Here is a 25,702-nt window from a genome sequence, read left to right as displayed (position 1 = left end):
AGCTTTCACTTGTATTTTTATTTAAATATGCTGGAAAAGCAATTGGATTCAGTAGCTGAATATATTATATAATGTCTCCATCAGTGCTTCACGGAACAAATGTATGGCATCAGGTGAGATTTCAAGTTACATTTGATGACTGACTCTTCCTGAACTCAGTTTGGAGGAGGAGGTTACAGCATCAAATCGTGCACTTGTGTGCCATTAACTGGAGTGCCTGCATATTTAAAGCCATGGTTTTTTCCTCTGAAGGAATCCTACAGCTCAGATAAAGAAGGCAGGAAAGGATGTGTAGGTGTGCTGGGCTGACCTGGTCTGGCAGCTGAGCACCACATGGCTGCTGGCTCAGTCCTGGCAGGATGGGGAGAGAATAGGAAGAGCAAAAGTGATAAAACACATGGATCAAAATAAAGGAAGTCTCATGACTGAGGGAAAGAGGAAGAAAAATGCAAAACAAGTAATGCTGAGGCAGTCACTCACCATCTCCCACAAGCAGACAGACGCCCTACCAGGAAGCACCCTCAACACCCTCCCACCACCCATGTCAATGTTTGTGACTGAGTGTGATGTCACATGGCATGGGATATCCCTTGGGTGTCAGCTGTCCTGGCTGTGCCCCCTTCCAGCCTCTTGCCCACCTCCATTCTGTGCCCCAGGGAAGGTCGGTATTGGATAAAGAGAAAACCTTGACACAGTGCATGTACTGCTCAACAGTAGCCAGAGCACTGATGCCTTGTCAACACTGCTTTAGTCACAAATCAAAAACATATCTTATGAGCATGGTTTGAAATCTTTGCTGAAACACACTTTTCCTTATTGATGAAAAAAGATGTTAATGGAATGTTTGCCAGACAACCACTGCAGATGTACCTGATGGTGAAACCATCGTGTACACAGGTTTTACATATGTACCTACATGTAAAAACCCCATAAAAATAGAAAAAAAAATATAAAATTACTGGAAAATTAAAGCTACTATTTAAAAAGAAATCATTAAAAATTACAGTTTAAAATTACACATTAACAGTTTAGCAAATAGCTTAAAACATTCCTTGCTGTCCTCCAAAGGAACTCTCCTAGTCTGTGAGATTTTACAAGTCACTGTAAAATGTGTGTTTGAAATGCGATGTCACTAACTTTGAGGTGGTTTGTAAGTGTGGAAAGCAAAATAACGCATATTTAGTACACATTGTTCTAAGCTGAATATACCCCAACTAATAGAAGAGGAGGCTGAATGTTAGGTGTATCCTTAAGCTGGTTTAGAACAGCAACAAGTATTTCCTCCAAGGTGAAGCTCTACTAAGCTCTGCCTGAGTACAGCATTAAATGCCTTGATTGCTCGGTTATAATCAGGAGGAGTGTCATGTCAAGAAAAGAAAGTGTGAGCTAAAACTTCAAACAGCAGAAAGTTTATTTACCAGGAAATGATGAAAAAGAAAATGCCACAGAGTCTGTTGTAAAAGCCAATTTTGACCTTGACGTGATATGTATAAATATTGTAAAGATACAATAAATTTCACATTATTTACCTGGCTTGATACAAGGCAAAATCTAAGTGAAATAGCAGAGTAGTTGACAAGAAAACTGTCTGGGTGTACAAAGTTGGCAACGTAGTGTTGCTCACACTGGGGAAGGGACAGCATGATTAATGTTCATGGTGCTCCTGCCAAGTCTCAAGTCAGACCCAGCAGGATCCATGTTATCCCATGGCTTCGCTGATTTCGTGTTTCTTCCTTTCTTTTACACTGTGTAGGAATTAGTGTATTAAATCACACAGAAGCTAAGAAGGGACCCGTAATGTTTGCTGCCAACACACAAATGAGAACATTTACTGGCTCCACCACTAACACTGAAGGAAGAGAGTGACAACTAGAGAGGGGAGGGAAGGAACTATTTTTTTATAAAATAAAAGACTTTGAATGCAACAATAAAGTAAATTTCTTTTTTCACTCATTCCTGAACTGTGCTGAGGAACACAGAATCATTTAAAATAAAGAGTGCCATTATGAAACAAGCCAGTGTTTCTGTGCAAACCGCCAAGACCTGCTAGGTCAATGCAAATAATTTATTTACTTCACTGGCAGATCCTCATCTAGGAGGAAAGAAAAGGCTGTGATTGCTTCCAAACAGGAATAATCATTGAAGTCTCCTGGAATGCTTAAGAACATGCATTTTTCAATAGTGCAGTTTTAGTGTGCAGGGAAGTTAATGAGTCAAAGCTGGAATTTGGATGACTCCTAAATGTTGAAATAATTTGGAACTTCATGTGTCATATCCTTCCAGTATTGAAAAGTCCAGCTTTGATATATGTGTGTACCACTTAGACATAGTCCATTTTTATGGATTTATGCAGTGGAGATCCTAAGGATCTGCAATCACTGATGATCACCATGTTATTATGCTAGAAGCACGTCCCCTTCCCCAGCAACGGGGAGGCAAAGTGCATTCCCTTATCAAAGATTTTTAGATCCTAAGATCCCCTTTGGTAAAGAAAACTGCGGAGACAATTAATTTCTCTTCTTGCTGCAGTTTTTTTATTGTCCATTGCTTTGAGCTGTCTCTCCACACCCACTCTCTTAAAATTGTCTCCACACTGAGCAAGGTTTTAGACTCCTGAAATTGCAGCTGCCCAGCAAAGCTGGCTCTCCTTCCACGCAATATTTCCTTGCTGCCAAGATTTTGAAGATTATGGAGGACATAAATGTGGAGTAGAAACTCAAACTGATGTCCTAGATAGCAGCTGCACCTCTTCTGGGTTGCAGATTAGCTGGATAATGATCAGCTGCACAAATCACGGAACCATAACACGATGAAAGAAAATGCCTCTCTAGATTTTGGAACAACCACAGTTCAAACTGTTGCCTTTGAAATGACAATCACGCTTCTGTGGGTAAATGGAGTTTGGTGTACACAGTCCACAGTACTGCAGTTCCTCTCTCTTCAGAGCAGAGGTGTTCTCCCAGCAGATCCACATCCTTTTTGTGTTGGGGACCCCAGAGCTGGATGCAGCACTGCAGGGTGGGGACTCACCAGAGCAGAGCAGAGGGGCAGAATCCCCTCCCTCCACCTACTGCCCACACTGCTTTGGGTGCAGCCCAGGACACGGTTGGTTTCTGGGCTGTGAGTGCGTATGTCTGGGTCATGTTGAGCTTCCTGTCAACCAATGCCCCTATTAGCCTTCCCTCCTCAAGGCTGCTCTCAATCCATTCTCTTGTCACCCTTTCTTTACCTTTTCTCTGTCCTGAACGTTTTCTTTTTTACTTTCTACCAAGCCCAGTGATTTTTGTGAAGACAGAGAAGGATGGTTGGCAAGTTACAGGGGTGAAATTCCAGCTGTACAGGAAACAAGCAGCAACAGAGATATTCCAGGGTGAAAATTTCCAAAGAGTAGATTTGTGGGAATTCCTGTGAAAACCAAGTTCCAGTTCCCTCTCAAATATCCAGTGTGCTTGTTTCCAATATCCAAGACAGTCATTTTTGGCTCTGCATTTAAAATGGATGGGTCACATCCTTGTCCTTATCTAAGTCAATACAAATATTGGAGCTGACCATGGACTGGAGGGGACTTGAAGCAGGAAGCAGTTGAGACTATGCTGATGGGCAGAGCGCAGTGAGGCTGCAGTACTCTTTGGAATACTCTTTTTGTACAAAGTGCAAGGCTGAACTGCCAGGAGAATTACCTCAGTCTTAATGATAAGAGAAACAGGGCTACCTCTGAAAGTCTGGTTTGAAATATTTTGCTTCAAATCCAGAGGGAAAGAGACTGCTTTAACTCATTAAAGGGGTTTTTCTTTCGATTATCATGTTTTGGTCACCTTAGAAAAAAAGTCAAAAGCAGGTTGCTCTTCTGATAAATACAACAGAAGGCAGGCAGCCATAGAAAGCCACAGATTTTAGGTGGGTTATTGTTATAGTTGCCTCTCATTTCATATGGAAATCAGTTTCCAGTTGGTTATAGCTTTGCTAAATTTAAAAAAGCAGGCCCATGGTAATTTCTTTTATCTTCTGGCCTGTATTTGTGCAGTTAAGCTTCCCAGTGCCTCTGGGTCTGTTTAGTTATGCTTCAACCTGTGATTAAATGCTACTTTCCTTACCATTCCCATGAATAATTTGAGTTCTTTACTGGAGATAAGGAGATCCTTTTTAGTGTGCTCTGCTGTCTTTTGTGTCTGTTTTACTTTATTGTCTACTTCCATCCCTGTCCTTCCTAGCTAAGCAAAGATTATTGAAGAGAACCTGCAGATTAGAGAAGGAACCTGCCTGATGCTGATGGCAGTGGGAGAAGGTTGTGTTTGTGCATGGCACTGCGTGGGAGCAGGAGTGTACTGGGAGAAGGGGAAAAAGGCAGGATTAATTGGGACCCTACTGTTCAGGGAGACACTAAAACTGGCCAAGAAAACAAAGAGTGAAAATGTCTGCTGAAGGGCACTGGGAATGATAATCCTTTAAACAAGGGAGTGAGGAGACAGTGATGGGAGAGAGCACTGAGGGGCCAGACTGCAGGGAGATAAAAATGGATAAGGAAATTGAGCCAAGAAACGTGAGAGGAAAGGAATATCCTGGGTCTGGGTGTGATGGCAGGGCCACTTAGGGAAGGTCTAGGATTCTCTGAGGACATGGGCCGAAACAAATTTAAGAATGGAAGTAATTTCTGTTGGTGGTTAGGAAGAAAAAGTAGATTGAGGTGCAGGTAGACAAGGAGACTGAAGCTGGAAGCTGATACAGAAAGGAAAGCAACAGTTTTAAGCTGTGAGCCTGAGATTTGCTCAGTGAAGTGTTTAGGATTAAGAGCAGGAGCTTGTTTATACAGCCAAGATGAGCAACGTGAGCAGAAATGTGGCTGGGAGAGGGAGTAGAGGATAGAGCAGAACCCATCACAAACTCAGAGCAACCTTTCAGCCAGAACTGGGAACAGAAATCAAAATTCTGGTTCTTGCCTTTATGTCTTGCCACATGTCCTTTTCTTCCCATCTTGCACTAACCCACACAGAGGGATATAAAAGCATAGGGCAGCAGTAAGCTGTATTTGTTCCAGTGCTCTGTATAGCACACAGAAGTTCGGCTGTTTGATGTACCTTTCTTGATTCACTTTTTAAATTTAGGAAATTAAACACGCTAAATGATTAAATCATGTCACATTAAGGTTGTCTGCAAGACAATTTGCACTTTTGCATATTAATTATCAACTGCATGGTCTGATAAACCTCTTCATCTTTTTATTTCTGTTTGCTTTTACATTTTTACATTTGATACTGCATAGAAGAACAGGATGACATTTAGGAATTGAAAAGTTTATGCATTCCATGTCAAGCTTTCTTTAGGTGTGTTGGGTATATATATTCCTTATCAACCAGTGATAGTATCAAGCTGGTAATTATCTATTTTAATACAGCTATTTCACCCGTAGTCATATTTTCTAGTGCAAAACTTGCATCAGTCTTCCTTAGTGGAAATTATTAGTGTGATATTCCAGAAATCATATAGTACTGTGTGAGAACTAAGTAGTTTTTCTTCCTTGTGCAAATTTAGGACTGAGAAATCATTTACAGTGTGCTGACATTAATACACTTGTTTTTGTGGGGGTTCTGGTTTGGGTTTTTTAGTTACTTTAGTGTAAAGGAAAAATTTAAAGGAACTAAAGGAACTTGCTTTTGAAGCAGACTGGCATTAACACAGACTAGAGCAGAAATGTGAGATATCACTCAATAACCGCAGGGAAGAAATTAGTTATTTATTTTTTGTTGGTGCTCACTGGTAATCAACTATAATGCCAATTAGATGTGCAGAAAGAAACTTGTCCTAAAGGATATCCCAAAGGAAGTTGGTTCAGACAGAGTTCTGGGGGTGCAGTGGCTGACCCACTGTACTGTCAGAGAGAAAAAAATCACTGGTGGCTGTCGAGTGACTTCTGATCATTGCCTTGCAGAAATCAGGAATGGGAATCTAAAGGCCATCTTGGGCCTTTTCTTCAGTTTATCTCGATACAAGCAACAGCAACAGCAGCCACACCACCATCCGTCCCAGCAGGCTCCCCCAGTATCCCAGCAAGCAGGGCCTCCATCCCAGTGCCAGGTCGGGGTTCCAGCTCCGCTCCACGCTCCGTGCCAACAGCCCCCGCAAGCTGCGCAGCATCAGTTCAAAGCACAACCAGAAATGCAGTCCAGGTGGGGAGGTTTCCTTTGAGTTGTTTTTTTCATTGTTTATCTCTTTTTTTGCTTCTCATTAAAGCTCTTGAAAAGCCAAAGAAACTCCTTTCTTTACTTCTTCTCTAGAATAAAGTGTGTTGGAAATGGAATGCTGAGTAGCAATTGACTTCGTGCCTTTGGAAATCAAAACAGATGTGTTTTAATATGTTCTCAGTGCTAGAAATCTGCAGCCCAATGGGTGTAACATACCTGCTAGACCAAGGAACCACAGTGTTTTTAAACGATGTTTTTCTCACTATTTCTTTTGCTTCTTTCTAGTCACAAAGCTTGCACATTGTTGCCCTTACAGAACATCTTTTTTTAGGCATATGAAAACCAACTTCAGTTCTCAGATTACAAGAGTTTCAGTCCCTACTAAGAAGTGGAAGGCTCTGACAGTGGTAAAAGAAATAAAGCTCATAACACCTGGTGGCAATCAAAATCAATTCTAGACTGCTTGGTCAAAAATAACATGCTGCTGGCTTTACATGAAAAATAATTTTCATAATTGGTGTTTGTTGGTGCTCCTAGATCAGAGTACAGATGAATAGAAAGGGTCTTTGTTTCCTGAATGTCTTTAATACTAGGAGTGCTCTGTCCAGGTTAGAATAAAAACAATTTATGAGGTTGTACCACAGTGAATGCATGTACAGCCTTCTACTGGTCTGACCCTTCCACTGATGAGACAGTGAGGGTTTAGTGGAGATGAGTGGGCAGAATTAAAAGCAGAAGCCATATTTGCACAATTACTGAAGTATGAAGGCTTTTTTGTTTTTGCATATCTCAAATTAAGGTGTATTTGTGTTCATACATACTGAGGTGAACACTGGCTTAGTTGCTGCTTTAAGAGGAATATCAACAGTTTAACTGGAGCCTTCCAACTGAGACTACTCAGAGCTTATTTGGGTTTTGCTTCTGTCTTTCTTCACAAATTATGCTCATTTGGGTACAAGGAATAGCTTTGTGTAATTGAAAAACATGATCTTGCTACAGCATTTATAAGCTTGTACAGGAAATAATTAGCATAAAACAAAGATGTGTTTGAACATATTTCTGCAATTTTTCTGTCAAAAGCATGTGGAGATCCATGGGACCATTTGAACATTACTTTGATACTTTCAGTCTATTGTGTGGATCAGACTGGATTTCAAATGATTGAAATATATACATCCTGAAGATCTTAAATGTCGTGTTTTCGTAGTATATCCAAAAGCGCTGAGATTCTACAGAAAATATGTATAATAAAGGATTGAGATGGAAAAGAGGAATAAAGTTGGGAGTTGCACGCAGATTTGCACGTTCATTACTCTGTAAAAATTACTTAATTTCAAATTGTAGGAGTTTTGACCTGAAGTCACACTTGGGCAAGAAGGTTTTTATTCCTGTGAAATTTGTCAAAGCTCTTTCCTCCCTAAAGCAGGTTACTAGGTTCAGTGGCTTAAAAAAGAATTTTCTTTGTTCACTGTTATCTTCTGCTTTTTCTTTCCTGTCACAGTGCATCTTCCAGGGACTCATCTCAAAGCAAAATCATCCGATTCACTCTTGGTCAGAAAAGGTCTTCTAGGTTAGCATTTCTTCATCTTCTGCAAAGCATGAATAATCCTTTTGCAATAATTCTGGATGCATGGTTAGGGTTCCTGTTGAAAACAGTTTGTAACTAGGTGTTTACAAAGAGCTGAAATGTGAAAGTTTTAGATGGATTTAATTTTTTTCTCTCTTTTTTTTTTTTTTTTGAGATGTGGAATGCATTTTGACCCGCAAGAAAATAATTTGATTTTCTTGTTCTTATGAGCTTTTGCTTTTGAGAACAAAACATGGTTCTGGGAGTTCTTACCCCACTGTACTAATTATATTTTGATCTACATTATTGAAATCATAGAATCGTAGAATGTTTTGGGTTGGAAGTGACCTTAAAGATCATCTAGTTCCAACCCCCATCTGAGTTGCATCAGGTCTTAGCTAGTGAGGAGAACATCACATGCATGATATGAGCCAGACAGCACCATGTGGGTCTGTCTCATCAGAGCTCCTGCACTGCCCAGGGTCTCGCACTGAGCACATGTAATCTCCCTCAAAGTGATTATTAGATATTTCAGTCAGTCTTTTTCCTGACTCCCAGCATGACTTGCATGCTAGCTCATCTGACCATCTCATCTCAGTGATCATAAGGGTTGCTGTGTTATTAATCATGTTTATTTTACTACTATATTTAAATGTTCTAATAGAATATAGTTTTACATTGGTACCCTTTTTGCTAAGCTTGTGACTTATAACTTATGATCTTTATTCAGTTTGTCTAGATTGTTATTTCTGCTGTAAAATTCGGATTTGTTTCCCACATCTTACTTCTTTTATGATAACAGTGAAACTCTGCAGAATAACTTCTGTTAAAAAGTTCCATGCTTCCTTTTCATGTTCTCCCTTGATCATAATTATGGTTTGACAGTTCATATTTGCCTATCAGAGGTGCTGAGGAGTAGTAAAGGAGAGTGTTCTCCAAGCTCAGTACCTTGTCTCTAATAGCAAGAACCTGGAAATGTCTCTCAAAACCTGTTTTTCCCCCTTAGATTTCGCAGGCACTGCTGTGAATTATCTTGACCTAATACCAAAAGCAGGGACTTAAAACCAGTCAGTTCTACGGAGGGAAAAGAGAAAGGATATCTTCAAGGGTGCTTTTAGCACAGAGGTTTTTCATTCTTGGTGTGTTTTTACTTCCAGTGACAATATTGACTTGGATGGAAAACTTGTCACTTCTTAAGTGGTCACTTGGTTTGAGTAGCTTTATTTATTTTCGAATGTGACAGATCTGCAAAACCTGTGTGGGCATGTGTGGAGGGAGCCTTTTCTTATCCATCAGTATGGGAACACTGTCCCTTCCCTCCTACCAACCTTTGCTGGAAGACTCCCCTCCCATACTGGGGCTCTCCTGGGATGGTTGGTCCATACTCAGTGTTTCAAAACTGGGTGGTAACTTTAAGCTGATGTGTAGGAAACCTAGCTCGTTTCCTGTCAAACAAAGTAAACTTTTAATGAACTTTCTTGTCTTGGTGACTTTCAAGTTCTCAGGAACAGTGTTTGTCACTGGTTGCCCTCTGCTCCTTGCCCTGTAGTCTCCTCTACAGTGGATGAAGCACTTCTGGGGTGTTCTCGTGTCCACCTTGCTGCAATGATGAGTATGGACAACTTTCTAGCACCCCCTAGTGTTGAAAAAGGCTGGATTAATTGAGATACTCTTCTGAAAGGTTTCAGCAAAGTCAACCTCAGAACCATGATGTGCTGTGCCGGATCTGTGGTGGTTTGAGTTTGTAAATTAATTGGGTTTGTATTTGAATGATGACCTTATGTCTTATACTCTTTCCAACCTCCAAAGCATGTGCATGCAGCTGCTGACATTTTTGCTTTTTCTCTTCATGTTTCTTTTCATATTTTCTATTTTTTCACTGGTCTCGAGGAAGTGAATTTGTTTAGGAAGCCCTGCCAGGTTCCTTCCTGGCTTCTCTTCCTGCTCAGAGGCACAATTGTGATTTGGTGGGTTGCATCCCTGTTCTCTCTGACAACTGGGACTTCTTCATTTTACCTTGTTATTGACACAAATTATTTAAATAGTTAGATTTTTCTGTTTTATACAAAGATTCTACCACACAGAAAATACAAAGAAGGCAAAGAGTGGTCCCTTCCAGTGCTACTGTAGCTGATGGGAACTGGTTCTGTCTTTCAGTCTTTAATGGGATGCCCTTGCTCTTCAAAGCAGCGAGCTGTTTCACCAAGTCCTCAGTCTGCATTTTGAGCAACTACCAAATCTTTAATTTTTTAATATTTAATCTGTTTGGTACGTATACATATGTACTTGTTAGTGCACAAAATACAATACAAGCATGAGAACTTTAGGTATGAACGTTGTCTTTGAAGGACTCAAGGACACATAGTGTTTCTGGATGTGATGTCAGTGGCTTTCCTAATTCTATTGGGCTTTTTAGAAAAGTCTTCTCCCTCTGTTTTGCCCTGAAAAGCATGAAAGCTTGTCTACTTACTCTAGAATCTTAACTACTTTTTTTTCTAGTTAATCAGCTAAATCTGGTTAATACAGGCTATGGTAAGAAAATGCTGGAAGAGACAGATGCCCAGTTTAAACCAGAGGCTTATACCAGCTCACTGGTAATGTGGTTGCTCTAAGACGGGGCGCCTAAACTTTGTGTGATTTTTATAGGCTCAGATAATTAAACTAAGTTAAAGCTTTGCTGGGCTTGGCTGCTGAGTTTTATAGCTTTCAGAGCAGAGATTTGATGTGCTTCTCTATAAGGGAAAAGGCAGCCAGATTCCATCTCATTGATATTTTCAAAATAGAGGTAGCCCTTATATGTCCAGCACTCCGGTTTAAGAACAGTAGCAGCTCACTTAGTTTTAACCTTGTACTAGTGGTATTGCTCCACTGAATTTACCTGTAACTGTTTCTGATTCACAAGATTTATGGCAAGTGACCGTTAATTTTGGCTCAGGGTTTTTTTATGATGTAAAACCATTCAGACTGTAGCTTTTTTGACATATACTTTTCATCTAAGATGATTCTTTGATTTGTTCTTATGGAAGTAGAAAGACCCTTATGAGTGTATACTTGTGCTATTGACCCTTTTATTTTCAGCTTAGGCATGGTATCCCATAGTTTCTTTCCCAGAGTGTGTTTTTAAGTATGTTTAATCATGCTGTAATTCTTTCATCAGACTTCCAGGTCCCACCACGAGGGTGTCCACTGCTGGCAGTGAGGCCAAAGCTCGTGGTTCTATTAGTGCCAACAACCGACGCAGCCAGAGCTTTAACAATTATGACAAATCTAAGCCTGGACTTCCCCCTCCAACCCCAACAAGTAGCAATGACAAAGGTAAGCACTTGAGATTTTAGCATCCTCAGATTTTTCTTTGTAGTGGCTTCATTTGGGGGAATTTCAATTTTCCATTAATCTCTGGAAGTTGTATGTTGTATCTGAAAACTGTATGTTGTAAACATGACACCTACAATCCAAAAACCAGCTGGCTTTTCTTGAAAAAGCTATAGTCCTCCTTTAATATAACTGCAGTTGTGGCTTGCTGTCCTGAAGGTACATCCAAAAAAGAACTCCAAAAAAACCTGGCACTGGTGAACCATGTTTTTTCATTTCGCTTCAAGCACAGATAAGGGGGAATGAATTAATCATAAAATAAGACATTTTGATTAGTAGTTTGACAAGAATGAAAAATGGTGACTTAAGATTTCTTCCATGTTTTTATAGGATAAATAGTTCCATTTGCTTTCATATCCTTCAGTATTGTGGAAGATCCCTTAAGTTACAGAAGCACACGACTTAAATCTAATGATTTCAGAATGATACAGCACTGTGTTTGAAGGCAGGAATGTGTTATATGTAAATGTTGCAGTGAAATGACGTCTGTGGCATTGCACCAGGAACACTCAGTGCCGTGCTGTGTCTGAAGTGGAGCTTTTTTGAATGACATTTACTGACTTTGTGTCCATTCAGTAATTTAGTGATCTGACAGCATTCATTAGCTTGAGTTTGTAGCTCTGAGCTCTGTAATGCAGCATTTACCAGTGGGGCTGAGGGGATGTGGCTGGTGAGAACTGAACCAGTCACTCCGGTCTGATACGGTCAAATTGCTGGCGCAGGCTGGCGGCTAATTCCGTATCCTTAAAATCATCGCTCGGGCAAGGCCTGGATTTCAGAACAGTCTCCTTGCAGTGACTTGACAGTCGCAGCCTTGAGGCTCAAAGTCTCTTCGCTGTCCTTGCATAAGTTCTAATAACTGTAATGAGGATTTTGCTGGAGGGAAAAATACTGGTGTGGTTGAGCTTGTCTGTGGTTCTCATGCTTGGTTCTTTCCAGGAAACTGTGTTCTTCCTTCTATAGAAACTCTTGTCCTAGGACTGCATGTCTGTAGATTTTGCAGTGTTACTCCAAAACCTCACCTTGTGATGATGGCACTGGAGGGTCCTCAGCATCCTCCAGGAACATTCTGAAGCACCCTGATCAGATTTCGTAAAAGAAAAAAATTAAATTCACCACTGTATAATAGAATTATTATAATTATATTACGAAATAATGTATTAGCATAATATACTAATAAATTAGCAGCATTCTGCCTTGGTAAATCCACGCTTACTCTTTTAGAAGATACATTGTGTAAACAGAAGTGATTTAACTGTAGCATCAACACACAGTAGTCATCTCTAAATGAGAATTAGGTCTGGCTTTCAGTTAAAAGAACAAGATAGCAGGTTATAGTGTAAGCAGTAGAGCTGAGGAAACCTTGTTTTCCTGTGTAGTATCTCCCCAGTCTCTTTCTGTGTCCCCCTTGTCAATACTCTCCTCTTCTGCTCATGTCCCATAACTACTGTACTCGGGAGATGTGGTGTGGGATTTGTCTTGTCCTGAAGCGTGGGTTGGATGGTCCCTTCTACATATGAGTGGTGTGATGTTGTGCTGCACAGAAGAGAGAACTTGGATCTATTTTGGCTTTCTCTCAGTTTACCAAGATTACTAAATAAGGAAAGTAAAGTACTGGTTTTAGTTTTGTTTTTTTTTTTTTTTTAAAAGAAAGTCCTCATGCATATAGAGAAACAACAATAATTTGTCAACTGAGTAACTTAAATATCAACTGCTTTAGAGAGGCAGTTCTGGGAACCCTCATTCCTCACTGATTCATCTCTTGAGAAAGATAAACTGATTGCTGAAGAAGCATATGGGATGAGCTACTTCCTATGGATATTACAAATGACTGAAAGAAACAAGCCTGGTTTTTAGGCTGACGATCTGCATAAATTGCATTAAATACTCAGAATTTTGCTCTGGTCAAAATTTCCAGTTATAAATTATGGTCTTAGAAAAAAAAATTTTAAATGAGGACCTATGTAAAGTTGAACTTGAACTTTTCTTAAAAACATAATCATGACACAAAGTTGGTCTGTGTCCATTAGAAACAAAAACAATTGGTCTAACAAAATTTTTGGCTTATTTGAAGTTAATTGTAACATTGCCAGATAAAGTTTATTCTCAAGGTACTAAGACAGTTCAAATTTTCTGACCCATATCCTGTATTTCGCCTAAGAAAATGGGACATACATGACTGTGTTGTGTGCCAGTCTTGGTAAGTTTTCATCTCTTTACCCCAGTACCCGCTCTGTTGTGTGTTTTTGAGGAAGGAAACGCCTCTTTTGGCACAGTGAGTCACTTTGTGATAGAAGGTGGCCTTCAGTGCCTTATGTTTGAATCATTTCTTACAAAGTAGGTTGTAATTTTTAGCTTTTATGAATCAATGGCCTTTCCCTCCAAATACAAATTGTCTTGTTAGTCAATTGTCTGTGTCTTGTGGCAATGAAAGTGCATTAATTGAAACAGAATGCATCAGAAACGAAAAGGTCATCAAATGGAGCATGGAAGAATAGCTAGCTTCAGGGAAATAAATAACCTCCATTTTTTGAAAGACTCTGTGAATCAGATACTGATGAGACTACTGACTTTCTAGAAATCTTGGGGAAAGGATTAAAGTAATATCAAAAAGAGAGATGTCTTCTCTAGTAAGGATGACTTATACAACCTACTTCGATCCTATGGGCACCTTCTTTGAGGGTAGGGCCTGATATCCTTAACTTGCGTTTTGGAGTTAGCCGCTCAGTTTATATGCAAAATTCCCTTCTTATAGGGAATTTCAGTACTCTCATTCCTCCCATTATAAAGTGGTAACATGTTGTGGTATGGCTTTTTATTTATTACCAGAGTGACTAACCATTTATAATTCCAGTAACATTCTAGACCGGGTATTTTTAAGTGTATAACTGGTGTTATGGGCTTTTCTAGAAGAAAAATGCAATTAAGGTCTTAATTGCATTTTTGGATTGTGGGGAAAAAAGCAACTTAGACTTGTGATTTTTTTTTATGTCTTCCTAATCCCTTCATACAACTGGAGCCTTTTAATTCAATTCTGAATTGTCAGTTACTTAGTCTATGCTTATGTTAGAATACCTTTTGTTTACTTCATGCATTTTTAAGTATGGTTTACTTTGGTGTCTGGAACTCATCTAAATTATCAAAAACATTTCTAAGGAGTGTAAAGAGGCAGATGAGCATTGCATTTCTATGCCTTTGTGTACTTATTAGTTACTAGTTATTTTTAGGTTCCCAGTTACCGTGTCCTTCTAATTGTCTAATGTGATCACCAAATAAAATATAGCCAATATTTTATTTGCATATGCAATTTAGATTGCATCAATGTATTTTTTTATCCAGAGGTGGAGCAAAACTGCATCCTAGGTAGTATCAAGAATGAAACTTAAATATATGGAAACATACAGCTTCAGTAAGGACTTCGATACACTAGATTTTCTCATTAATTTATTTCACTGCTTTGCGTACACACAATGGAGAGTCTTTTGAGATGTGCTTTGAAAGCAGCCTCCGGCTTGGCAAAATGGTGGGTATTTTTGACTAGCTCTGAAGACCCTCATATCTTCACTGTTCCGCAGGCACTCAGTTTGCATTTTGCAGTCTCAAAAGTCTGGTAACCTCGTAAGGAAATATTCTGTCTATTATTTGGATTCAGTCTATACAATCAATGAAATTGTGAAGCTATAGGAAATATCAACTTGATATGCCATCTCCATTTCATTTAGGATGTGATGCAGTAATGCGACAGGCTTACACACTTTATTTTTTTTCCTATATTTTGTTCCTAATATTTTATTTAAAATAATCCTACAGAGGGCAGTAGAACTCTGTGGGAAAAATGACACTTTTCCTGTGAGTTGAATGTAAGGTAAAAATGTCAGTAAAAAAAAAAATCACTGCCAGACTTTGGCCATTTTCACATCAAAGAGATCAAAGGAGATGTTTATTACTCAGATTTGTGAAGAAGGCAGTGCTAATGATGTCAATTTTCTCTTATATTGATAGTATTAGAAAAAGCAAAAAAAGACCCAAGAATATATGTATACAGATTCAGGCACTCAAGTGAAATAAATGACTGTTTTAATGGCACTGGTCTTGCAAACTTACTTGATACAAGTCTCATGAGAGTGTTCTCAAACCAGATCCTGCCAACTCAGCAATAATCTTTGTTCTGCACATCTCAGTTTTTTAGGTATGGATATACCATATGGGCAGGACAGTAAGAAAAGTTTGTGTTCTTCTTCTGCTCCTTTTATTTTGTTTCTTTCAAATTTTGGGTAAACTCTTTTAACTTGGGACATAGTGTATATTTAATCACTGTCTTTTAATATGTAAAGAGTAGTCAGCGTGTTCACAAGGACAGGAGGCACACATTCCTTTAGGTGAAATCCTGTCTGGAAACAGGAATAAAGTTCTTCACTGTGAGAAGAATTAAACATTGGAGAAGACTGTCCAGAGGAGGCGTGGGATCTCCCTTGCTGAAGGTATCCAGGACTTGCCTTGATGGGGCCCTGGATAACCTCCTCTAAGGCTCTGCTTTTAGCTGAAGGTTGGAAGGAGTATCTCCAGAGGTTTCCTCCACCCTAGACTGTTCTGTGATTTCTGCTATTTAAATGTATGGTTAGTTTCTTGGGGGGACCCCTGGTGGTCTAGTGATTAGGATGCAGCACTCTCACCGCTGCGGCCCGCGTTCGATTCCCAGTCAGGGAAACTCCCCCGGGCAGATGGAGCTCATCAGCCCTGTAAGGCCATCCATCTAAGAGAAGGTCACTCTAAACAAACCTACGTCCTGAGGACCTCACTGCCACTGTCCAAGCTTGCTTGGCCCCGGCAGATGAACCTTAGGATTAAAGGGTGGGCTCAGCTCAGCACACACTGTGTCTCACCTAAAAAATCCACTGCGCAGGCTCGAAGGGTAAAGACCTTTCCCAAATCTTCGTTCAGGAAGACTGGCCATACATAGTTTCTTGGAATTTTAAAAGTATACTGGACGTGGATTAAAGAGTTACCAGTGATTTATTGAAGGGATTCTGGTGGAGGGTAAAAAGGCAAAGCAAAATTGAAGTGTGCTTCAGGATGGATAGTTCCAGCTCTTTGGAAAATCTTTAATATTTTGTAAGTGTCCTACATTCCTCCTTTATTTCCATGCTCCATGTTTTCTCTCCTTTCATATTGATGCTCAGTTGTGGTGTGTTGTTTTGTGAAGCTGTGTGTGATGGGATGTGATTCAGTGATACTCAAACCAGTCCATGTTACACCCATTGCAGACATAATTAACCTGCTGACACAGCAAAAGCAGTTCCAGTTGGGTGGCGTAGGGACAAAGGGAAGTACAGGGTCCTGCAGTTCCCAAAGGACAGCGTCTCATTGCCATGACAATTTTGCATAGATCAGACCTGCATGGAACCAGCAATAAGGGGTTAATATTACTTGAGTCCAGCTCTGAGCTCTGGCAAGTGTAAAATTACCACATTATGATACCTTTAAATATTAATTCCTTCAAAATTTCTATTGAGTATAAACTAGTTAAATAGGAAGATATATATTAAGGTATTTTGAAGGACAGTTAAGGAATTTCTTTCCTCTAAGTTTTTGACTTTGTGTTATCAAAATAGGACTGACTACTGTCAGTAGAATGTTAGCAAGGAAATGTCACCCCCACTCCACTGAGTAAATTGGTGTATGGTTACACATGCCACATGTGTGCTAAAAATGTGTGCACCTTATATGTAGGAGGTTATATTTATCGAGTTCAAGAGGGCATGGCATCAACTTCAAGGGTGCAGTTCAAGAAGCCACAGCATATCTTGTCAGAGCCTTGGTAAGAACAGCTCTTAAAAGTTAAATCAGTATCTTCATGTCAACTTTACTATGAAATCCATATTTATTTCTGTAAATGTCCTTTTACTTAGAGAGTAGAAAATCCTAAATCTGGAACTGAGCCATTGAAGTTTCTCTTCCTAATGATACAAATGTTTCATATTCAATCCTGTATTGATATAAAAAGCACATGAGAATACACTCTCATGACTCGGTTCTGTGTGATATTGACCTTGTCTTGAAATCAGCATTGCTTAAGGTCATTTAAAAGTGGCAGATTTGGATTATGTCAAACCCTCAGATTCAATTTAAAAATGCTACTTCAGTAATAGCGAGGAAAAAATTCATCTTCGTGTGGAGCAAGGCAAGAAATGCGCATAAGGAGATCAAAACTCAGAGTTCTTGTGGGCAGTATCTTGAAGGCTAAGATTTTCAGCAGCATTCTTTGAAAAAGAGGGATACTGATAAAACACGGAGAAGAGCACTGCATAATTAGAGCTTTGGAAAATCTCCTTTGCAGTTTGGTATTTTAAAGGTTAATTTATGTTTTCTGTCTAAAAGAAAAGTAACTTTCTTATTACCTACAAGAAACCTGTAGGTAGTGACATTTATAGTAACAACAATTCTTCATTACTTCAGTAGGCACTATGTGAGTATCCATTTGTTAGGAATCTGAAATGAGCCCAACTCAGACCTCAGAATGTAGGAAATTTTAAGAATGAGGATGCTTAGCCATTGAAAGAGATTAAATTAGACATAATGAGTCAAAATTTAATGTTCGCCCAGAGCTGATGTTCAGACAGAGGTTCCAGTTTTGGCTCAGGAATTACTCATTGCAAGTCTTTGAGCCCTATTATCTTTAGATAAACCTAGATGATTCTAAGAGTTTTTTTGAATGAAAAATCTTTCATTTAAGCATGCTAAAATGAAGGGCAAGTCCTCTTTTGTAGCTGCACATAAAATGAGATTAAATATTTGATGTTCTGAATTACTGGATTTGGCTCCTGTACCAAGTACAAGATGGTCGAGTGACGTTGCACAAGTTTCCTTGCTGGAAAAACCACATGTTCTGTTTAACATCACGCAGTTTTTCCATTCCAAGCAAAATAATAATAATAAACAGAGTCAAAACACAGGCTTTTGCATTTGTGCTGAATAATAGTGTAAGAATTGAAAAACAAACAAACAAAAAAAGGCAAAAAAACCCCAAAACAGTGATGAAAAAAGAGCTCTGAGACTTATAAAGCATGATAGAAATTTGTCTTAGAGAGTTAACATTTTAATATTTTTTTGCCCATTTATAGTAGCATTCAGCCTGAATGGGAAAGAGAAGACTTTCTATGGCTTCAGGTGCAGGAATAGTTAATCATGACAGTTATGACAGGGAGCTGAGATGTTGGATTCAATCCCTGTGGCACTGAGCCAGCTGACTCAGTGCTGACAAAAGGCTACTGGGATGGCTGAACAGACAGACTCTTTTACAAAGGGGAGCTTGTGACAGGACAAGGGGCAATGACTTTAAACTGACAGAGGGCAGGTTTAGATTAGATATTAGGAAGAAATTATTTACTGTGAGGCTGGTGAGGCCCTGTCACAGCTTGCCCACAGAGGCTGTGGCTCCCCCATCCCTGGAAGTGTTGAAGGCAAGGTTGGATGGGGCTCTGAGCAATCTGGGATAGTGGAAGGTGTCCCTGCTCGTGGCAAGGGGGTTGGAAGTGGATGATCTTTATGGTCGCTTCCAACCCAAACCGGTCTATGATCCTATGATTATATATGATTACATAACAGTTGTTATAATAAGTCTCATCCTTTTTAATTGCATCTTTTACTAATCAAAGACTGAATAGTCCTGAAGCGTTCAGGTGTGCGGTATCTTGCAGAACAGAGAGTCCATACAAAGCCCCAGAGTTAATTATCACAGTGCTGTCTGTTCAGTCAGTCACTGCAACATCTGGTGGCACACAGGTAGGACAGAAATGTGAAATATTAAGCCTGGTATCTCAGTGTTCTTTACAGGCTGGAAATTTCCTACTGAAGACTCTGATACACTAAAGTTGGTATTGAAAAGGCTTTCATCCTTCCAGCACAAACTGCCAGGTCATCACTGAAACTGTTTCTAACTGTTCCAATCAACTAGTGCTGAGCCCAGCTCTGCGAGGCTGTTGAGAAGGGTGGGGGAGAAGTAGAGCAAAGGCCGCTTTGGAAACCAGCACCAAGAGGAAGATCTTAACAGTTCACTAGAGACTAGCAAAAATAAGCAGAGCTCCTGGGATTGAAAGATCCCTATCTTTATGGAGGAATACTGTATGAATGTCAGAAAGCTGGGAAGCGATTTTAGAGAATGAAACAGTTGGCTCATGCAACAGATAGCAGTAAGTTAAATATTTATTTATTTTATTTATTTTTTAGGCAGTTATATCTGTCTTCATGACTGAAAATCATGTCTGTATAGATTTAGGAAAAGTTTCCTTCATTTGACTTTTGGAGCAGTTGCTTTCCTGTTCTATATCCATCTTGAGTTTAGTTTTATTATTAGGTTTCTCTTTCTGTAGGAAGTTGAATGAACCTAACATTTACTTTTGAAATGTTGACTTGATAAGACTGTGCAAAATTCACTAAGATTAAAAGTATTGCAAAATTGGAAAAGGTTTTATATTTTTAAAGAGGCATAAGTCTATAACATCTGAAACGGGTTTGCCTGCATTTTCACATTTTCCTTGGAAAATAAATGTGATTGGCTCAACAATGTGAGAATGGAATAATTACTTAAATGTCAGTCATCCCACCCTGTAAAAATGTAGCAGTGTTTCATCTAGGTCAGACATGAAGCAAACATCATATTCTGCTTAGTGTTTAGGATGCTGCTGCTCTGCTCATCTCTGCTGGCACTCAAGATGCTCTCTGGTTTTACTGACCAAGGGTTTTTCCTGTAAGACAGACTGATGGTAAAATAAATTTACAGAATTAGTCTCAACAAATCCATAACCAGAGCAGGTGGTGTTTTCTGTGTATGCACTACCAAAAAGTAGTGCATAACCCTATCCAGTTTTTTTAATATAATTTGCATTGAAGATATTTGCCAAATGTTCAGGGTGGTTTATTTTGCTTTGAATTATTGTGCAGTGATCACGAATTTGATGTGACAAAAGTAAAAATAAAAATATAGAGAGATAGTGTGGGGAAATCTGAAAGATAATCTGAGGAACCTCGTAATTTCTTTTGTTGAATCATAACTTTGCAATGTAAATATACCTTCTGGTTTTAACTCTGTTTAACAAAGATCCATGTTTAAAATTTTGCCAAGTTTACAGCTGACATTATGTATTTGTAGATTTGCATTTGTTAATAACATGTGGAGTCTGTGCTCCAATTCTGAAGGAAAATCAACTGTATCTGTGCCCGAGAGGTGTTTACTTGTCTGTTCTGAAATGTCTCATGACTGGACTTGACCATCTTTTAAAGTGTATCCCTTCAAGTATCTATTTGGTCTTAACGGTAGCTGTTACAAAAAAAGATATATGAAAATCATTCTGTGTGGCTAAAAATAAGGCACATTTTTGCTCTTTCTTGATCTCTGTCCTGTTTATAACAGTCTTCATGTATTTGAAGGCTTACAATGTCTCTCCTTGGTCTCTTCTCTTCTAGGATAAGACATCTTTACTATTCCAACTTTCTTCTCATAGGTTCCTTGTGATAAATCTCTTAAATGTCTTGATGGTCTCTACTGGCCTTTTTGCAGTCTGTCAGTCTCTTTAGAGGGGTACTGGAGCTGGACAGACCACTCTACCTGATGCCTTATTTAGTGCTGAGTAGGATGGAATAGTTAAGTTCTCTGTCTTATGATTCTGCAAGTCTCTGACTCCATATATAATACTCATAATACATTTCTGAATGATGTTTGTTTTCCCTTAGTGTCACATTATGAAGTATGCAGCTGCATTCTACTTTAACTTCTATTTCTTTGCTGCAGTCCATTTGCATAGCCAGTGGTTTAACCTTTTGTGTTCAGGCATTTAGTTTCTCCTTTCTAAGCACAAACCTTTTCAATCATCTCCAGTGAATGAAATCTTATTGACTCAGTCAAAATATTTTACCAAATGTATTAATGCCTCTCCATTACCCAGACATAAAGTTACTGCCTTATGTCAGAAGGTGACCCTCATGAGAGCTTTTAGTGTCAAACAAAATACTCATCTTTGGGTGTTGAGATATAAGTATATCCTGGGGTACTGTTTGCACCCTTTCACTTTTCTAATCAAACATACTTTTTGAAAGATTGGCTCATCTTAGTTAATCTTTAGTGACATATTTATGTTGAGTTTGTGCCCATCAAACAGCTTAAAGACTGTCAGAAGATAAGCAGTGTGGCACGTTTGTAGGACAAGATAAGAGTATGCAGTAAGTCATATTCATGCCTAATTTTACAACTGTTCAACTGGCTGAATCTGACATTTGAAAATATGTCCTCTTATAGCTAAACGAAGGCTGGCTGAAGGCTTAATCATGGCTGAAGTGGAGCTTTACAAGACCACAGGACTTTACCATAGTTGTGTAAGCTTTAGAAATACATAAAACAAGCCAAAAATGTATTTAAATAAAGTTTTTTTGGGAAAAAAACCCAAACAACTAAAAAACCTAGCCAAAGACATGTTCTTAACTGTACAGTTAATGAAGATAAAATTCTGAGCTTTGAAGTAAAATGTAACCTTGAGAAGCAGCTTCTTACCCAGTGTACATCTGCAGAGCTGCATTGGAGGTGCTGGAACCACGTTAATTTATACCAGCTGAAGAGCTAGTCCAGCATTGCATGGTGTGCTGGTTTAAAAGTTAACCAGCAGGGGAAATGAACTCAACTCAAAAGAGAGATTATAGGTCAGAATAACAATTTAATAAAATAATACAATAAGTACGATTATACAGACAAGCAATTGGTTTTAACCCACAAAGCCCAAATGTATAACCCAGCACCCTGGGGCATAAACGAAGTGGTGTTCCTTGCCCCCACCACCCCGAGTCCAAAGTAAAGGGAGAAGGGAAAAACCTGCTGGTGGGAGAGCTGTTGCAGTCTGGTCAAAAGTGGTGATTGCAGTCCAGTTGAGGGTGGTGGTCTCAATCCGGTTGAGAGCGGTGAGCTGCAGTCTTCCTCTGGATCCCACGAGTGGCGGAAAGGTTCCGAAACTCCAGGCTTATATATTCTCCAGCTCAGGCAGGAATGTTCAGTCCTTTCCTCAGAGCGGGGAATTCCATAAAAGGATGCTCAGTCCTTCCCTCAGAGTGGGGAATTCCATAAAAGGGTATGAGGGTGCTCAGTCCTTCCCTCAGAGCAGGGAATTCCCCAAAAGGGCATGAGGACAGGAACATCCCCCCACCTCGCAGGCCTCTACTGACAACAGTTTCTGGGAAATGGCATGGAAGGCTATAGAATACACAGTTTTGGGCTGCACCCATCCAGTGCTGAATTGGTCCCAGCCGTTCTAAGTAGGACACATGGTCTTTACAGTGCTTAGATGTTTCCTTTTAAAATAAATATTTACAATTTCTTGTAAATTTATTGCTGGGTGACGTGTGGAAACTTAAGTTCACTGTTAAATCGTAGGAAAGCAAACATCCCAGACTTCTCCAAGTGCCAGCATGTTTCTCCACATCTGTAGAAGCCCCTTCTCCTTGGGTAAGAGCATCGTCCCTGGTTTTTCCATTTGTGACTTCTCTACTGAGTCTTTTGCCTGTTCCTCATCCATAACCAAATAGATCTAAAGAATCTGTGACTGGCACCAGAGAACTGCCACCATTTCTGAGCTGGCAGATGAGCTTAAAGCCATGGTCCAACCCTTCACTACTGTCATGAATACCATATTGTTATCTGCACACTGGCCTGGTTTGAAAGATCTGCTGCTACAGATATTTTTATTTTAGTAAGGTAGTTTTATTGACTAAAGAGAGTAAATGAAGACCCCACCATAAATAGTAGTATGTGACTGTCAGTTGGTTTTGATATAAAAATATAAAAAATTTTTGCATATTTATGTATGTTGAACTTTAGGTGTGTATGTACATCGTGGTAAAGTATGTTATTTCTGTATGGTTTGGTTCAACTCCTCAGTTTGAACGTGGACTATCCATGTTTCAGGGTGCATTGGTGTTCTCCATGGATGTGCAATCATGGGCACTGCTATTTACCACTCTGCTGTGTACAGTGTGTGACTTCTCACTGAGCAGAGTGGGATATTTCTGAGTTGAAATGTAGTTTACCTTGGCATATTGTCTGTTCATTCTTATATAATTTTTCCTACTGCCTGTCCCTTCTCTGTTAAAAATCTGCCTCCATCTCCATGGTCATTCCAAGCCCTGATTGGAGCCACTACTAATAGTCAAATGGATAATATTCCCTAACTGCAGTTCTCAGACCACTAATTTGTATATGCCGTATTTCATATAACCTGCAGGAGAGATGTGTCAGACCAAGGCTGCCAAGTGTACATATTGTCCACTCCAGCTAAGAATAAAATCTAATGAAAAACTCCGTAACAGCTCCCTGCCTGGAATTCATTAATACTTTTGAATAAGTCTGTTGTGAGAACTCTTGGGGGATTAGATTGTACAAATAATGAGAAGGAAATGGAGAGGAATGAACAAGAATGGTATTTGTCTAGTATTAAGTGGGGAGTGCAACTTGTTTTGAATGGCACAGTAAACTTGGTTTCATAATTTTTGTGATCATCTAACCAGAATGTGGTCGATAGAGGTCCCTCCAACCTCTCTCTTAAGGCAGTCATGTGGACAGCATTCTGAATTTTACAGTAACTACACAAAAACAACAAGGAATTCAAGTGTCTTAGTTGGTTATGTCAAGACAATGAGAAAAGGATTGCCTGTGCTCCAGTTTTATTTCCCCTCACCTCAGCAAAAACGCTGAGTTTTGGCGATGTGAACCAGCTGACAGCAGAACTGTTGTTTCATGTGCTGGAACTCTGTGTGAATGAAGGAGACTTTACAGAAATGTGCAAGTTGAGTTTCTGGCATATCCATGGGCTTTGGTGTGAGGGTTTTCAGAGATACAGCACATCTCTGTGAATACATGGAACTGCTGTTGAAGCAACGGAGTTTACAACAGTGGGATTGAAGAAGTAGATATGATGGAAGGAAAGAAAAATATCATGGAGTAAAGGTAATTTTTCTCCTGTGTTACAATAAATTAAATCAGCCCTAAAGGGAAAGCCAGTGGGCAGAAGTTGAAGGAACCAATTCTGCTCAGTTAGAAATGGTCCTGAGCAACCTGTTTTAGTGTAAGTTGTCTCTGCCCATGGCAGGGCGGTTGGAACTAGATGATCTCTAAAGTTCCTTCCAGCCCAAACCATTTAGTGGTTCTATGATTCTAAGTTTTGGTCCTCAGCAAAGCAAAATGTTTTCTATCCAGGCTTTTCTCAGGTTATACGGAATTTCCCTGTCTGGCAATCTCTGCTTTTAAAAAAAATAGTTTTTGTTGATTTTTTTCTGTGATCCAGAATAGAAGAGAGAACAAAAAGCTTCAGTCATCTTGTGAGTGGAGGCCATGCCCGCCCTGAGCCCTGTCTCAGTCAGCCCCTTCCACCCAGCTGTAGTTCTCTCCTGTCCTCAGTGTTAAAATTGAAATGGAAACTCCTGTGGGCCAGAAGGGTTGTGCTTACTTTGAGGAAGGACTGTGTGCCAGGTTACTCCTTTTGGGAATGTTCTGCTCTACCTGCTTGTGGTTTGGATTATGGAAAGACTGTGATTTTTATAGTCAGCTCCTGGAGAAATGCAGGCATTTCCATACTTCCAGGGGTTACTGAGCATGATAAATGATTATGGAAGAACAGAACAACTCAGCTAAAAAGTTTTTCCCTGTTGCACTTTATTTGTAGTGCTTTTAAGGATAGTTGTCTGGTGAGTGGATGGGAAGGGTCAAGATTCACCATTTATTCTTCTAGATGGGAAACGATGAAACTGTCACAGTGGTTTCTGCAGTTCTGATGCTCTAATGTCATAGAGCAGAGCTGCTTTTATTTCCTAAATTAGAATCTGGCTGTGGATTTGCTATTATATCTTATCTAATCTATGGGCTGGACTATTTCTCTTCTTAAGAGCTTCTTATTTTTCCCATAACTGTGAAATAAAAAAAATAGCAGTTTGTTCATTTGAAAATGGATAAAAATGCTGTTAAGTTCTTGACCCTCCTAAGGAGAAGTAACTATGAACATCCTTTGTCTGTGTGTTGCCTTTCATGCTTATAATGATGGCTTTTGAAAGTTTTCAGTTATAGCAAATCAAAGTCCACTTACTTAGAGTGAACATGACAAATGATGGGAAATTGCATATATTTTCTGCTGATGTTATTATAAAATAAGCTTTCAAAGGCTTCAGTGGAAGAATTAAATCATAAGCCTTCAGATTCTTTTATTTTCCTCACAAATGGGTAGGTTTGCAGATGCAGTTCAGTCTTTGCAGGAGCAGCTGAAATCAGATTTACCCATGCTACAGTGTGTATTGGCACTGGAACTAGACCACCAACATCTTTTTTAACAGGAACGCTAGGAACAAAATAGATTTTGGGCCAAGATTTGACCTTGAAAAGAGGAAAGCAATCATTATTTATTGTAGCCTGTAGCTTGGGTTTGAAAACATTTCTTTTATAGTCAGTTTTAGTTAGTGCAAGTTGCTGAAGAAAGAAAATATCTCCCTCACAAAGAAATACATGGGAAATAATAAGCTTATTAATTGAATGCATGAAACCTGCTCTCCTTTTCATGAA

General features: G+C 39.4%; 1 protein-coding gene across 14 annotated transcripts in view; it reads left to right on the top strand.

The window, feature by feature from the left end:
- Positions 1–25,702, top strand: part of NAV2 (neuron navigator 2) — a 388,787-nt gene that overhangs the window by 250,811 nt on the left and 112,274 nt on the right. For 8 of the 14 annotated variants that reach the window (XM_027662067.1, XM_027662061.1, XM_027662057.1 and 5 more), the window contains exons 5-7: positions 5,927–6,164; positions 7,681–7,749; positions 10,904–11,061. In XM_027662067.1, the coding sequence (XP_027517868.1) occupies positions 5,927–6,164; positions 7,681–7,749; positions 10,904–11,061 (465 nt within the window). The remainder of the gene's footprint in view (positions 1–5,926; positions 6,165–7,680; positions 7,750–10,903; positions 11,062–25,702) is intronic. The other 6 variants (XM_027662068.1, XM_027662066.1, XM_027662060.1 and 3 more) reach the window with 1 other exon arrangement.

The sequence above is a fragment of the Corapipo altera genome, unplaced genomic scaffold (assembly GCF_003945725.1).
Source record: "Corapipo altera isolate COAL_440 unplaced genomic scaffold, ASM394572v1 RXGC01000072.1, whole genome shotgun sequence".
Classification (NCBI taxonomy): domain Eukaryota; kingdom Metazoa; phylum Chordata; class Aves; order Passeriformes; family Pipridae; genus Corapipo; species Corapipo altera.
This window is presented reverse-complemented; position numbering and strand designations above follow the sequence as displayed.